This window comes from Schistocerca americana, chromosome X, assembly GCF_021461395.2.
Source record: "Schistocerca americana isolate TAMUIC-IGC-003095 chromosome X, iqSchAmer2.1, whole genome shotgun sequence".
NCBI lineage: Eukaryota > Metazoa > Arthropoda > Insecta > Orthoptera > Acrididae > Schistocerca > Schistocerca americana.
Window position 1 is genome coordinate 208,258,364 of NC_060130.1, and position 14,956 is coordinate 208,273,319.

The 14,956-nt window shown below is 39.0% G+C and overlaps 1 protein-coding gene across 1 annotated transcript in view; it reads right to left on the reverse strand.

Moving 5' to 3' along the window:
* The window catches only part of LOC124554840 (mediator of RNA polymerase II transcription subunit 16), a 314,031-nt gene that overhangs the window by 18,362 nt on the left and 280,713 nt on the right, over positions 1 to 14,956 (reverse strand). Inside the window, exon 15 of the mRNA XM_047128502.1 lies at positions 2,368 to 2,513. Within this exon, the coding sequence (XP_046984458.1) occupies positions 2,368 to 2,513 (146 nt within the window). The remainder of the gene's footprint in view (positions 1 to 2,367; positions 2,514 to 14,956) is intronic.

Sequence of the window (14,956 nt, forward strand, 5' to 3'; positions counted from 1 at the left end):
AAACTAAAAAATTGGGAGTCACTGGCTCTACATTACACTTATCACAGGAAAGCATAAATGAAATAAAAAATCTTTAAAACCTGGTTCCAATTTGAATTCATGCCAGCTGCAGACAAATATTTAAAAGACCACAGTCTATTAAGGAAAGATCTGCTGCTTCTCAATAATGTGCCTTTGCATCCTGCCAGCGACAAATGTGACTGTTCTTTGTCAGCCAATGGTCCACAGCATCTTTGAAATGCTAAAAAGAAGTATCACCACTGTCTTCTCAGTTCATTTATATGAGAGATTGATGATAATGAAGACTGTGTAACCATTCCAACGAGGACTGACTTGCTAGATGTCATAAGGTCAGACAGTGTTAACAAAATTGGGTTACAGTATATAACAAGGTGTCTTGAATGGTACAGCTGGAATCAGAAGAGAGAATTTATAGACCTCTGCCCTATATATCTTGACCTTTCACCATATTATGCCAGATAGTCAATAATCTACTGCATACTGAATACCCCCACATTACACTTATTTCAAGCAACAATAAACTATTCAAAAGGATTGTAGCACTTGGTAAACAAAGAGCAAGGCAGTAGTCTGAGGTACAGGGTGGGGGGCACTGAAAAGTAATGCCCCTGCATTTTTTGTGTGAAAACTACTATAAAACATTCTATATCTTTACTCTTCATGTCTACATGTTTCATTGTCAACACAGTCCCCCATGCGATGAACACATTTTTCCTGATGAAAGACCAGTTTGTTGATACCATCACTGTAAACTTTATGACTTTGTTGACAAACTTACAACCTTGCCTCTATTTTCACTGCTTTGTCACTAACAAAGTGAAGTCTTCCAAGATGTTCTTTAAGTTTTGGCTGATGGTGCCACATCACGCCTTTATGGAGGATGATCGTGTTGCAGCTCCTTGTGTGTGGGCTGGCACTGTCATACTGAAGGAGAGGGTGCTCCATGTGTGGACAACTATACGAATTTGTGCTTTAAATTTTCTGAGGGTCTCGAAGTATCCTGTTGCAGAGTTTATGGCGGTGCCTTTAGGCATGAATTCCCAGTGCACCACACCTTGAACATCCCAGAACACTGTCACTGTCAGTATGACTTTCTGTCACTGGCACGGTCTTGAACTTTTTTGGCATCAGTGATCCTTTCCAATGCAACTCCACTGATTTTCTCATTTTCAGCATCATAACGGTAAACCCAGCTTTCATCATGTCAGAATGTTGTCAAGAAAATCATCACCCTAACACTCAAAATGCAAAAGAAACTGTTGGCTGATGTTCAGTCTCCTCTGTTTCATGTTGGGAGTGAAGATTCGAGGCACCCACCAGGCACACAAGTTTCCTGTACTGCAGTTCTGCAATGATGGCCTGTATGTGCTCTCATGATATGCCGCACTTACCTGACAGCTGTGTTTGTGTTATCCAAGAATTTTCTCGGATGAGGTCATCAACCTGATTCTGAAGAGCCTCATTGGTTGCCTTACACAATTGTCAACCACAAGCTCTGTCACACACGTTGAGGTTAGCACCACCATTTCCTTCATTATTAGCACTATCAACCTAGTGTTGATAGTTGATACAATCATCACTGTACACAGCTTTCAATCTTCTACAGATTTCAATTTGAGGCACGTTTTCCGTTGTTAGAAACACTATTACACCACACTGTTTCTCGTGCACTGACATAGGTACGTTACACATTGTCGTGTTACATGCTACAATCTGAATCCCTCTTCTGTCAGAGGGTTGCAATTTGCATCAGCAATGTGGCAAAGGTGAGAAAGTAATATGCATAATGTAGTACCTCAACAGATATTGAAAACAGAACAAAAAAAATCTGTGGAATTACTTTTCAGCATGCCCTCATAGAATTGAACCCACTATTAACAATGCAAAAATATTTACAGAACACTTTTTATTTAATGTAACATAATTTAATATTGTCCTGGTGCACTGTTCTGCTGATACAGTTTAGCTACTAAATTCTGTCTTTGATCATACGACGACTCCCCTTGAGTGTAAATTTCTTCTACAATCACAGTATCAGAAACATAAAAAAACAAAACACCACAAAACGCTACATTCATCACAGTTAGTTTCAAAATTTCATTGTACTTCTGTTTAACATGTACATTCAGATACAGAAGAAATCATTTTCATGATACTGTCTATACATGCAATCAATCTCTTTTCAGTGTGTTGATTCAATACTATGCAAAGATTCCAAGGGAAAAATACCTTATGTATTGTTTCTATTAGAAGACCTAAGAACTCCAATGAGTTAAAATATTTAGCAATACAAATCTAAAGTAAAATTATTCAACTAATTTACAAAAGATTTTGAAATAAAATTACCTTGTGCACTGTTTAACAACACTTGGGTGTTTTCCCAAGTAGGTATGTCGAGTACAATCTATAATTTGTTCACTTTGCATTGCACCTTCAACTGGATTTATTTCAGGCACATAGAGAAGACTATCAGGTTCTGTTCCCCATTCAAGCTGAAATTTTATAGAGGACATATAAGAAATTAAACACCCACATTTATTAAATAAACGCAAATGTGACAAAAACATAGGCAAAGTTAAAATCGTTGTTTCATGTTTTCACAATATGTAACAAAACAGTCAATTTGATATTCAGGAAAGATGTATATGGTATAAAATCACAAAAATTAATTTAATATCCTTAGTTGCAGTCAATTACATTTATTAACAACTTTCTTCTGGAATGGTGAATAATAAGTGGTTATGCAATATGAAATTTGGTGCTCTTATTGCTGCATTTTTACTATGCTGTGTTCAATTTATGTGAATATTACAAAATGCAAACTAATTACACAATATGACTTTTTACTAACTTCTTCAAACATACAGGCCACAGATACAGACAACTCTCTTGTTTGCACCATAGACAACTGACATTCAGCTTTTTGCAATAGTTCCCAACCCTTAAAAACATACAGCAAACATTGCGTTTTAACGGCTTTCTAACACCACTCCTTAAAATGCACTTGGTTTCCCCTCTGGAACTAAAAAAGGAAGGGATGAAAAAAGGAAGGTCAATTAGGGTTTACTGCCCCATCAACAATGAGGTCATTAGAGATGGAACACGTGTTCAGAATACTCCAAGGATGAGGAAGGACATCGGTCATGCACTTTCAAAAGAAATATCACAGTATTTGCCTGGAGCAGTTTAGGGAAAATCTAAATATAGATGGTCAATTGCAGATTTGAACTGTTGTCCTCCTGAAAGTGAGTCCAGTGTGTTAACCAGTGCACCACGTCACTTTTTTGGAACTGAAGGAGTATTCATGGCATTGCAGTCAGTCATATTTTTTTCCCCAGTACTTGCTTCACACACTGTTCTTTATGTAGAAATGTCCCATCCTCTATCTGCATTATCTGTGTCCCTAGGTATATAGCTGGATTTTCAACCACAGACATTTCAAAATTCCTTTCGCGTTCATTCAATGCATTTTCAGTATTCTCCAAGTGTTCTTAAAATAATGATTCCTTCTTCAGCATGTACTGCCATTCATAATTTTTCAGTTTCATCTTTAAATATGCACTAATCTGATTTAAACTGGATTAGTCGTTCTGTTTTTATAAAATCTGTCAGAATTTTACACCATTAGAATCGAGCATACAGAGCTTTCTTCAAAAGACTAATTTTTCCAGCCTCTTTTTATCCTTCATATATCTTCATGAAAATCTCTTTGTCAAGTTTTCCATAGAGAAAGACTGTTTTTAAATAAAATAATATTACATGAAAAATTTTTCTCTGCTGCTACAGCAAACAACAATTTTAGTGAACAGATATCTACTACTAGGTTCAATAAATCCTTGAAATCTATGTCCTTCTCTCATTGATCATCTCTGACAACCAGTCTGACCTTATACTGACAATCTTCTTTGACTTTAAAGACCCATTTGCCTACCAAGATTTCTTTCCCTGCCTACTTTGGATTCACAAACTTACAAGTGTCATTATGTTCAAGTGATTTCTTTTCTTCTTCTAGTGCTTCCATCCAGTTTTCTTCATCCAGAGCATTAATACATTCTTCGTATGAAAGTAATGCTGTTTTAAAATCACCACATTTTAAAGGTTTCTTCAGGCTGGATCTATCCCTAAAACTGCAGTTTCTTCTCTCTTTACTGAATCTTCTTCCTTCTCGGTTTTCTTATCCTCCATTTTCTTGATCTTGACTTTTCATTCACGAGAGGTTCCAGTGCAAAAATGTACGTGCATCATGTGGTGGTCAGCTCAAGACCTAGGAAAGTAATGTTAACATGAGCAGGTTGCACAATGGCTACAGAGTACTGTCGATCAATGAAAACTTAGTAGTGTGAGAATGTCTAAAGTGTTATGATTATGACCACTTAACCAAATTCTGAAAATTAGAGAAGCAAATGTGTGCATATTGTAGTGAAGTTGACCACTAAAATAAAGCCTTTGCCAACACTAAATTGACACTGAAGTGCATTATCTTGTATCAACAGAGGTAACAAATGTCAAGTGGAAGTGAATGTGCCACGCACAAGGTGCTGCTGCAAAGAGAAATAGCAAAAACCGGCTACAACCAGTAACCCACTTGCAGTTAGTTCTGGAGATGAATAGTCATTGCCGGAAACCATTCAGAATGAAAGAGGAAGTAACAATAAGCACAAAAAGAAGAAACCTCCTTCAAAACACCTTTGAAATTGGTGGCATTCATTACGGGGTGAGGAAACCAAAATGATCATACTGGGATGACACAAAAAAATATTAGAATAGTAGAATGTGTCATGGTACATTTTTAATGCAGGCCTAATTCGAGTGTCCTTGTTATATTCATCTCTCATCGTTAGGAACAGAACATATGCTACATCAAACCAGATGCCACACAAACAAAAAACCCTGACATATACAACAGACACCCACCTCCATAGCTCTGTGGCCAGCATGTCTGGCTGCTATGTGGAGGACCTAGGATTCGATTCCTGCCAGGGATTTTTCCTTGGTGAGAGGACTAGAATAGTGTGAGTGTGAGTGGTATGTTGACTGCATGCACCTCTGTAGTGCATCCAATGACACAATCGACAGTGGATGACACAGCAGTCAGTTGGTCCTGACTGGTCCATCAGGTCAGAATGCTGAGTTTTATATGAGAGACAGTGTTGAAAATCACTAAGTTAGGCAGATTTCACCTGATCTGGTAGCTAAAGGTGGAAATGACGTATGGGACACAATTTCTCAAGGGAACAACTTTTTTCTATGAAGACCAAGTAGAAGGGGATGAACACAGTACAGATGCAAATAAGAAGGATGGAAGGCGAAGAGAAACTGATGGTACTCCCCTTTTGGAAACTCAAACGCTCCCTCAAGCCTTATCTAGTGTGATTTACAATAACGTGGTGGAGTCAGCGGAAGCTGTTATGCCTGATTTTCCACAATCTGCCAAGAATCTGAAACTTCCCTCAAAAGATATTATATAAGCTCTAGAACTGGAAGATATGCATAAAAAATCTTGAAAACAATCTTCATCTAAATATACTAGAGGACTTCAAAAAACTTGAAGTAGCCTTGTGCTACATTATTTGCATGGCGCACTGAAAAAATGGCTCAGTGGTCTTTCTGACTCCTGAAGTGACTGACCAAATTCAGTTAAAAGTGTGTAATCTGCCAACGACCTAAAACAAACTTACAAAGACTTAGTTAAAGCTCATGGTTGGATCTATTTTGATTTCTGCAAATATTACAAATAAAAGCTAAACACTGTATGAGAGTAATGACTGAAATACATAAACTAATAGAAGATTGGGAGATAGACATTGTATACATTCACGAGCCATACATGAATCACAGTCAGAGTCCTCAGTTCTAGATCATGTGATGACAACTTTAGGTAATCCAAATGCTAAAGCAGCAATAGTACCTTTCCAGAAATTTGATCAAGTAACAGAAGTATGCCAACTTTGTGACACACACACTGCATCTGTACCTCTAAAGTCCTCAACCAATACACTAACACTAATGAACATTTACATGATATATTCATACAGCACTGAAACCTACATCAATAGGTTGAAAGACAAGGGTCATTAAGCTTGGCACTCATCACATAAATAAAATGGGGTGACAGATGCTAAGGCAAAATTCATTCTGTGGCATAGTCATAACTGATGAGTATAGCATACAACTGAAGGACGCAACTGACAAATTGAACCTCCATGTGCTGTACAGGACGGGCTGTCCGGCAACATATGAAAACAGTGCTGGTACCACAATCAATATTGATGTCATCATGACAAATCACTCTGCAGCTAACAAAATCGACTCTTGGAGAATCTTTCAGCATGCTACTGGAAACAACCAAACTGTGATTATGATAGATTTGTTGCATGCTGGTTTACATTGAAATACTGTAGGGCAGGAACACAATCACCTTTAACGAAATTTTGAAAAAAGCTAACAGTTAAAAACTACCAACAGAAATGATCGTCAAATACCAGGTTATGCTAACCGCAGTGTAGACTACGTGGCAAAGATACTTCCAACTGTCATATAAAATGCACAGAATGTCGCCATTCCAGTACAGAAAACAGCTAGACATTGTGGTACACCTTAGAACGCAGAGTTCACAAATTTGAAAAAAAATGTGTACAACAGCAAAAATTTTATGAAAGAGCTTTGGACACAAGGAAAGAGAGGTTAGACTATTGTTGCATAGCACAGTGAAAACTGAATGCAAAGCTCTAATAGATGCCATGAAGAAATTGCAATGGGAACAATACATTTAAGAACAACTACTAATATATGCATGGGGTACTCCTTATAGAATAGTGACAGAGAAAGCAAACACACTATCTGTTGTATCTACACTACTGGCCATTAAAATTGCTACACCAAGAAGAAATGAAGATAAATGGGCATTCACTGGACATATATATTATACAAGAACTGACATGTGATTAAATTTTCACGCAATTTGGGTGCATAGATCCTGAGAAATCAGTACCCATAACAACCACCTCTGGCCGTAATAACGGCCTTGATACGCCTGGGCATTGAGTCGAACAGAGCTTGGATGGCGTGCACAGGTACAGCTGCCCATGCAGCTTCAACACGATACCACAGTTCATCAAGAGCAGTGACTGGCGTATTGTGATGAGCCAGTTGCTCGGCCACCATTGACCAGACATTTTCAATTGGTGAGAGATCTGGAGAATGTGCTGGCCAGGGCAGCAGTCAAACATTTTCCGTATCCAGAAAGGCCCGTAAAGGACCTGCAACATGCGGTTGTGCATTATCCTGCTGAAATGTAGGGTTTTGCAGGGATCGAATGAAGGGTAGACCCACGGGTCGTAACACATCTGAAATGTAAAATCCACTGTTCAAAGTGTCGTCAATGTGAACAAGAGGTGACCAAGACGTGCAACCAATGGCACCCCATACCATCACACCGGGTGATACGCCAGTATGGTGATGACGAATACATGCTTCCAATGTGCATTACCACGATGTTGCCAAACACGGATGCGACCATCATGATGCTGCAAACAGAACCTGGATTCATCCAAAAAAAATGACGTTTTGCCATTCGCGCACACAAGTTCGTCGTTGAGTACACCAATGCAAGTGCTCCTGTCTGTGATGCAGCGTCAAGGGTGACCGCAGCCATGGTCTTTGAGCTGACAGTCCATGCTGCCGCAAACATCGTCGAACTGTTAGTGCAGATGGTTGTTGTCTTGCAAACGTCCCCATCTGTTGACTCAGGGATAGAGACGTGGCTGCACAATCTGTTACAGCCATGCGGATAAGATGCCTGTCATCTCGACTGTTAGTGATACGAGGCCATTGGGATCCAGCATGGCGTTCCGTATTACCCTCCTGAAACCACCAATTCCATATTCTGCCAACAGTCATTGGATCCCAACCAATGCGAGCAGTAATGTCGCGATACGATAAACCGCAATCGCAATAGGGTACAATCCGACCTTTATCAAAGTCAGAAATGTGATGGTACGCATTTCTCCTCCTTACACGAGGCATAACAACAATGTTTCACCAGGCAATGCCGGTCAACTGCTGTTTGTGTATGAGAAATCGGTTGGAAACTTTCCTCATGTCAGCAAGTAGGCATTGCCACTGGAGCCAACCTTGTGTGAATGCTCTGAAAAGCTGATTATTTGCATATCACAGCATCTTATTCCTGTCGGTTAAATTTTGCATCTGTAGCACATCATCTTTGTGGTGCAGCAATTTTAATGGGCAGTAGTGTACGTTGCATATACAGGACGGGAGGTAAATGGTCTCCATAGGGATGTATATGTGGACCAATTTCCTGGGACTTTACCCTTGAGCCATTGCTAGTAACCCTGAATAAAAACATTTAAGTGCCAGAAGTAATAACCTATGCTGATGACATACTGGTTGTGGTAGTACTGGACTCAAGAGCCATGCTGGAAAGAAAAGTGTGTGATGTGCTTGATCAAATGCAGAAGTAATGCCCAGATAATAAATTAGAAATTACAACAAATAAGACCACCTACCTGCTTTTCAAAGACTGCCTCTCCCACTTGTAGACCTGTACTCTGAGAAATGGGAGAGCTGCAGTGGGATGCAATGAGGTATGTAAAATTTAGGTATCACTTGGAGGAGAAGTGTAACTTTCTCAAACATACCTCTCAAATGTGTCACAAAGCTACTGAAGTTATACACAAATTGGCAAGACTGGGAATCACTGACTTTAGGATCCCACTCTATTACGATGCAATCCTCACTGCTATTGTACGGTATGAAACCAATACCTGCGCATGCAAACAGTGATACAATCGATACAAGTCAATCCTGAGGCATACACAGAGAAGTGTGCTGCTGAAGCTCACACGACCCTTTGGGACAACACTGATGGAGACATAGATATCGCTGTCAGATATAGAAGGTCTCTCTACTGGCTTCACAAAGGGAATTTCCCCAATGTGAGTGAAATAATGGGTCTCGAAATTACAATCGAACAAGAGCTAAAACTATGGAGAGAGCACGAGTGGCAAAGAGACTGGACAATATCACAACAGCTGCAGAGTATAAAGCATATTTCAAAACATCAAAGAGAGGATGCTTATGAGTCACACATAAGAAGAAAAACAATGAAAATGAGACAGATCGAAAAAAGTGAGTAAACTGTTTATTGTTTCACAAGTAATCACCATAACTGTTAATATATTTATCTCATTGTGAGGCCAGACGGTCAAGCCTTAATGGAAAAATATTTATTGTTGCCTACAGAACCATGATTGTACCAAAGTGTGAGAACTCTTCCTCCGAAGCAAATCAATGGCCACAAATGTCTCTCTTCAGGGCTCCAAAAATATAGAAATCACATGGGGGTAGATCATGACTGTATGGAGGATGTATAAGGTCTTCCCAATGACATTTCAGCAGAGTACGCAAAACAACCTTGACAACATAAAGAAATATTGTAGTCCAGCACAGTTCCTTTTATTTCACACCAATCCTTAGACTCACAGTTGGAGTACTCACCACCTTTATCACATCTTATTTCTGACTCTTTCAAAGTGAACTGATTTTCAGCAGCCTCTGACATATATCTTAACAAATAGGTTATACAAAAATGAGTGAAATCATCTAATACACTCATGTAGTACCTACATCCATTAAATGTTGGGAAATCAATCTCCACACAGATCAGTATTTATTATTTCAAGTGTTCTTGTAGCTCTTTCTCTCACAATAGAAAATGGTTTTATTGTCAGTTTTACTCTCACACTAGTTTCACACAATGTTTCTGCTGCACATAAATTATTAAAAAAATAATAAATAAATTCTTTAGGAAAGAAAGTCTTCATTGGGCAAAAACGTGCTGTACGGATAATATGTGATGCTAACCCATGATCTTAGTGTAGACGTCTGTTTAAGGAGTTGGGCATTCTGACTACTGCTTTACAATACAGTTATTCTCTCATGAACTTTGTTGTAAATAATCCACTACAGTTAAAAAGCGACAAAGATGTACATAATTACAACACCAGAAGGAAAAATTAAATTCATTACTCCACAATAAGGAGTAGTCAGAACGAGAAGGGGTGCACAAGGCAGCAACAAAAAGTTTTGATCACTTGCCTAGTGATATAAAATGTCTGACAGACAGCAAAATAAAATTTGAAAACAAACTAAGAAAGTTTCCCCCTGACAATTCCTCCTATTCTGTAGAAGAATTTCTATTACTTCAATGTGTAAAGGGTGATGCGTACGACTTACTAACTCACAACATCTGCATATCTTTTTTTTTTCTCCTTTTTGGAAAAAAGCCACATTTAGAAATGTTCAGAATCAACCATATGTACAAATTAATTTGAGATGTGAATGTAAAATGACTCGTTCCACATCATTATGATCTATCATGCAAAAGGATCCATAGGCAATGTGCGAACTAACTAACGAATTAATTAGGAGCTCCACTGCACAGTTTTTTGCTCACTGAAGTATAGCTTTTGTGTGGATGACTTAGCTTCTTATGTCATTCTTGTTTTTCTTCCTCTGGCAGTAATGATTGCCTTCCTGGTTTGTCACTTTATACAACCAATTTCTTGATTTTGGTCCTTCTAAAATAAGCATTTTACCTTCATAAATTTGAAAATAATATTCATTGAAGACAACTGTGTAATCTTTTGCAGAGCTAGCATTCACAGACATCAGATTTTGGCTAAGTTCAGGAACATGCAAATCACCTTCAGAATACAGTTTTAATCTGCTGTTCCTACTCTCTTAGTTGATCCACCATGTTTGGCAACTTTCACAACACCACCCTTGTTTTTCACATTTTTTAACTTGGCCACGTCATTACAAATATATCATCAACATGCACAATCAATACGCATGAACATTTATTCCTTCTGGTTAGCTTCTTCTGAAATCTATTTTTGTTGCATTCATATGAAATACTTGCAGTGTTCTCTTCCTTTCTTCTTCATTAATGTCTTCTTTCTTGTTCTTTTCAATGACTTCTCTCTTCTTCTCTTCAACAACATATCCCTCCTTGTTTTCTTGAGTGGTTTCCTCTTTACTGTCGCATGGCATAGCTGCACGGTCTGAGGCACCTTGCCATGGTTTTTGCAGCTGCCCTCATTGGAGGTTCGAATCCTCCACCGTGTTCACTTTATTTGAATATTGTAAAACACACACTGATTAAACAACATGATTTTTATTAACTTTTTCGTATATATAGACCACACATAAAGACAACATTCTTATTACCCCCACAGATAACTCACATTCAGTGTTTAGCTATCATTGCCAGCCTTTGACATACAGCAAACACTGTGTTTTACCAACTTTTCCACACTTATGTTTTGGCTGTACTTCCTTGCACGCACTATATGATAGTTATGCTTTCTCATACTCATTACGGCAAGCACAGCAAGATCTAGCAGTCCTGCAGTAGATGCTAAGAAGCAGACCATTCATTCACCTGAGCCAATTTCAAAGACTTTCAATGATCAAAAACAACATTACTGATAACCAAATGTACAGGTTTCCTAAACATTGATTAGGAAGCTTTCTTTGGAGAAAGGCAATACAACACATAGCTGTAAAATGCATGCTACAACATTAACAGTTTTCAGGGGATGGAAACTACATCAGCACACAGTTATAAAAGGTTAGCACACTGGACTCTCATTCAGGAGGACGGTTTAAACCTGCCACTATTTCCCTAAATCGCTTCCAGAAAATGCCAGGATGGTTCCTTTAAAAGGGGATGGCCTACTTCCTTCCCCATCCTTCTTGATCTTAAAATTTTCAAATTTTTTGATTTAAATTATGTCTTAGAGCACAATGATCTTGTAAACTCCACCTACAGGCCCTGACAGGCCTACCGGTACCAACCAACCACTGTGCCTTGCCTTGCCAACAGTGTCAATGGTTGCCATATGGAGCGGCATGGCTTCAGCACATCGCTCACCCGACTGTTGTTAGTTTTCGTGTCCTGCAGCCACTACTACTCAGTCAAGTTGCTTCTCAACTGGCATCATGAGGGTACTCCAATCTTGATGTAAATCAAATCTACACAGACAAATATTGCCACACATTGCTGTTTATTAGCACACTGTTGCCAATTAAATGTTTGATTTTTTTAAATGGACACTGGTTAAAACATTTCAAAAGTGAAAGTTCGCTTGCCCAGAATATTGTGATTTAAAAAGTGATTTTGTTTATGTCATTACAGCTGAACTTTTCCTGATTGTTATGGTATCATTAAACATTTATAGAGATTCAATAGTGCATGCAGAGGGGTCAAGACATTTAACTACAGATCAAATTACAGTTCTCTTGAACATGACACCAGAGTATTAGAGATTATCTCCCTTTTTATCTTTAGATGAATATCTGAGTACAGGTTACCCACATAAGCAATGCCATGACACCCCATGTTGAAATTAATAGTTTCAATATAACACCTGTTGATAAGGAAATCACCTGACATCAATGTCATTCACTTAAATTTGACATAACGCAGCTTATCCTATAAGTGGTAATGAGTTCAGAAAATTTGAAGACTATGCCAACTATTTACCTGAGGAATATTACATGATATAATTCAAAATCTTGGCTGTTATTTGAAAAGATACGGTATCCAAGGAGGGAACCACTCACCAATAAATGAAAAGTTTAGCTGCAGATAAGGAGATATTTGAGATGTCTCAACACATTAGCTCTTCTTTTGACAAAATGGCTCTGAGCACTATGGGACTCAACTGCTGAGGTCATTAGTCCCCTAGAACTTAGAACTAGTTAAACCTAACTAACCTAAGGACATCACACACATCCATGCTCGAGGCAGGATTCGAACCTGCGACCGTAACGGTCGTGCGGTTCCAGACTGTAGCGCCTTAAGCTCGGCCACTCGGCCGGCTCCGCCAGGTCACCATACTCCTTGTCGCTCCTTGCATAAGAATGGCCATCAGAAAATAACATGAAAGCAAGGTATCACAACAATTGCCCGTAGTAAAAACGTGAAAGCTAAACCGAGAATACCATCAGAAACAGCGCAGCTTACAGAAAGCCTGCGGGAATCGGACTGTCGGACATCACAAACATACATGCCCGAGGCAGGATTCGAACCTGCGACCGTAGCGGTCTTGCGGTTCCAGACTGCAGCGCCTTTAACCGCACGGCCACTTCGGCCGGCTTTCTTTTGACAAACTAGCATTCTCCAGAGCACACATACATATGCCAATGTGTCCAATACCTTCACTGCTCAAAGCTTCCTCTATAAGGTGAATGTTTGTCTTACCTTATACTATTGTTTGACAATTGCATATGATTCAAAACTTGGAATCTAGACAGACATTCATCCACATGTATGTGGAATACTGTCTAAAATTATTCTGAATGTCTCTCACTTTCAGATCTTGGGCATACCAAATGAGCTGGTACGCACTTACCTTTCCAGGAACCACATCATTATCATGAACAAAAAATTCTGTAGCTAATTACAAAGTTTAAGAACATTAGTATGAGATCAGGATAAATTACTGTGAAATTACATATAGGGGTTGGACAAAAATACAAAAACACCAAAAACACAACACATTACCATGCCTGATACAATGTAGGAAACCTTATGGCATTCAACACAGACTACAGTTGTCTCAGAATAGATAAAAACACAGGTTCTGTATGGTTTTCAAGGGAATCTTATACCATTCTTCCAGCAAAATAGTGGCAAGTTCAGGTAATGATGACAGAGGTGGATATCGATTATGCAGCGTTCTCTCCAATGTAAACCACAAATCTCCATAATATTGAGCTATACTATGATGGTCAGGGGATATGCAACAGTTCATCCTTGTGCTCACAAAACTGGTTATGGACTATGCAAACTGTGTGAACAGGGGCCCTGTCTCCTTGGAACACAGCATCACCATTGGGGAACAAACAAGGTACATTGGAATCCAGTTGATCAGCCAAAATGGTCACATAATTCTTGCCAGTAAAATGATGTTGCAGAGTAATGACCACTGTGGAATAACACAATATGGCTACCCAAATCATGTCTGAACCACTGTCATGTTTCACATTTGGGATGTAAACTCAGCCATTAGTTGCAAAAATTGTGAAACAACACCCATCTGACCAAATGATTCTTCCAGTGCTCCATAGTCCAAATTTTATGGCTTGAGCATAACTTTTTCCTGTCACCAACATTCGCATCACTGGTAAGTTGTTTTGGAATTCCAGCTCACCTTCAATTCCAAGCTTATGGAACTCCCCTCAAGTTTTTTTGGTGCTGACAGGGTTCACGAGTGTGATACTCAGTTCTGCAGTGATTTTTGCAGCTGTCATCCTCTAACTTCTTGTCACAATCCTTTTCAATGACCATTCATCACACTCACTCAAACACACTTTCTTCCGTGGTGTTTTTCTGCTTTTCCTATATGCACTAGGAACCTTCAATACTGCACCTCTTGAAACATCCAGCACTTCAGCTCCCGTGGTTGCAGAAGCAACCACCATACAAACATCAACAATTTTCACACATTTGAATTCAATTAACCCCAACATGATGCACTGGCAATATACAGAACACTGTTCTGACCATGACTGACACTTGTAGCATGTTGAGCACATCACACACGAGCCACTCATTGTCAAATACAACAGCAAAAGCTGCAGGCTTGGCTAAAAACTGCAATTATGTTCAAGCATGCAATTCCCACAGTGCTTCCATGTTTTTGTCCAACCCCTGTATATTTTAGACACAGAATAGCTTCATGGCCAGGCAGTGCATCAGTTTTACTGAATTACCAGTAGCATTGACCACAAATGTTACACGGTAAGACTTTACGGAACAACAACACAAAGGATAACACATGTCGGATTCAGTCACCATCGAATACTTATACAGTGTCATTCTTCTCTCATGCTATTTAACAAATAA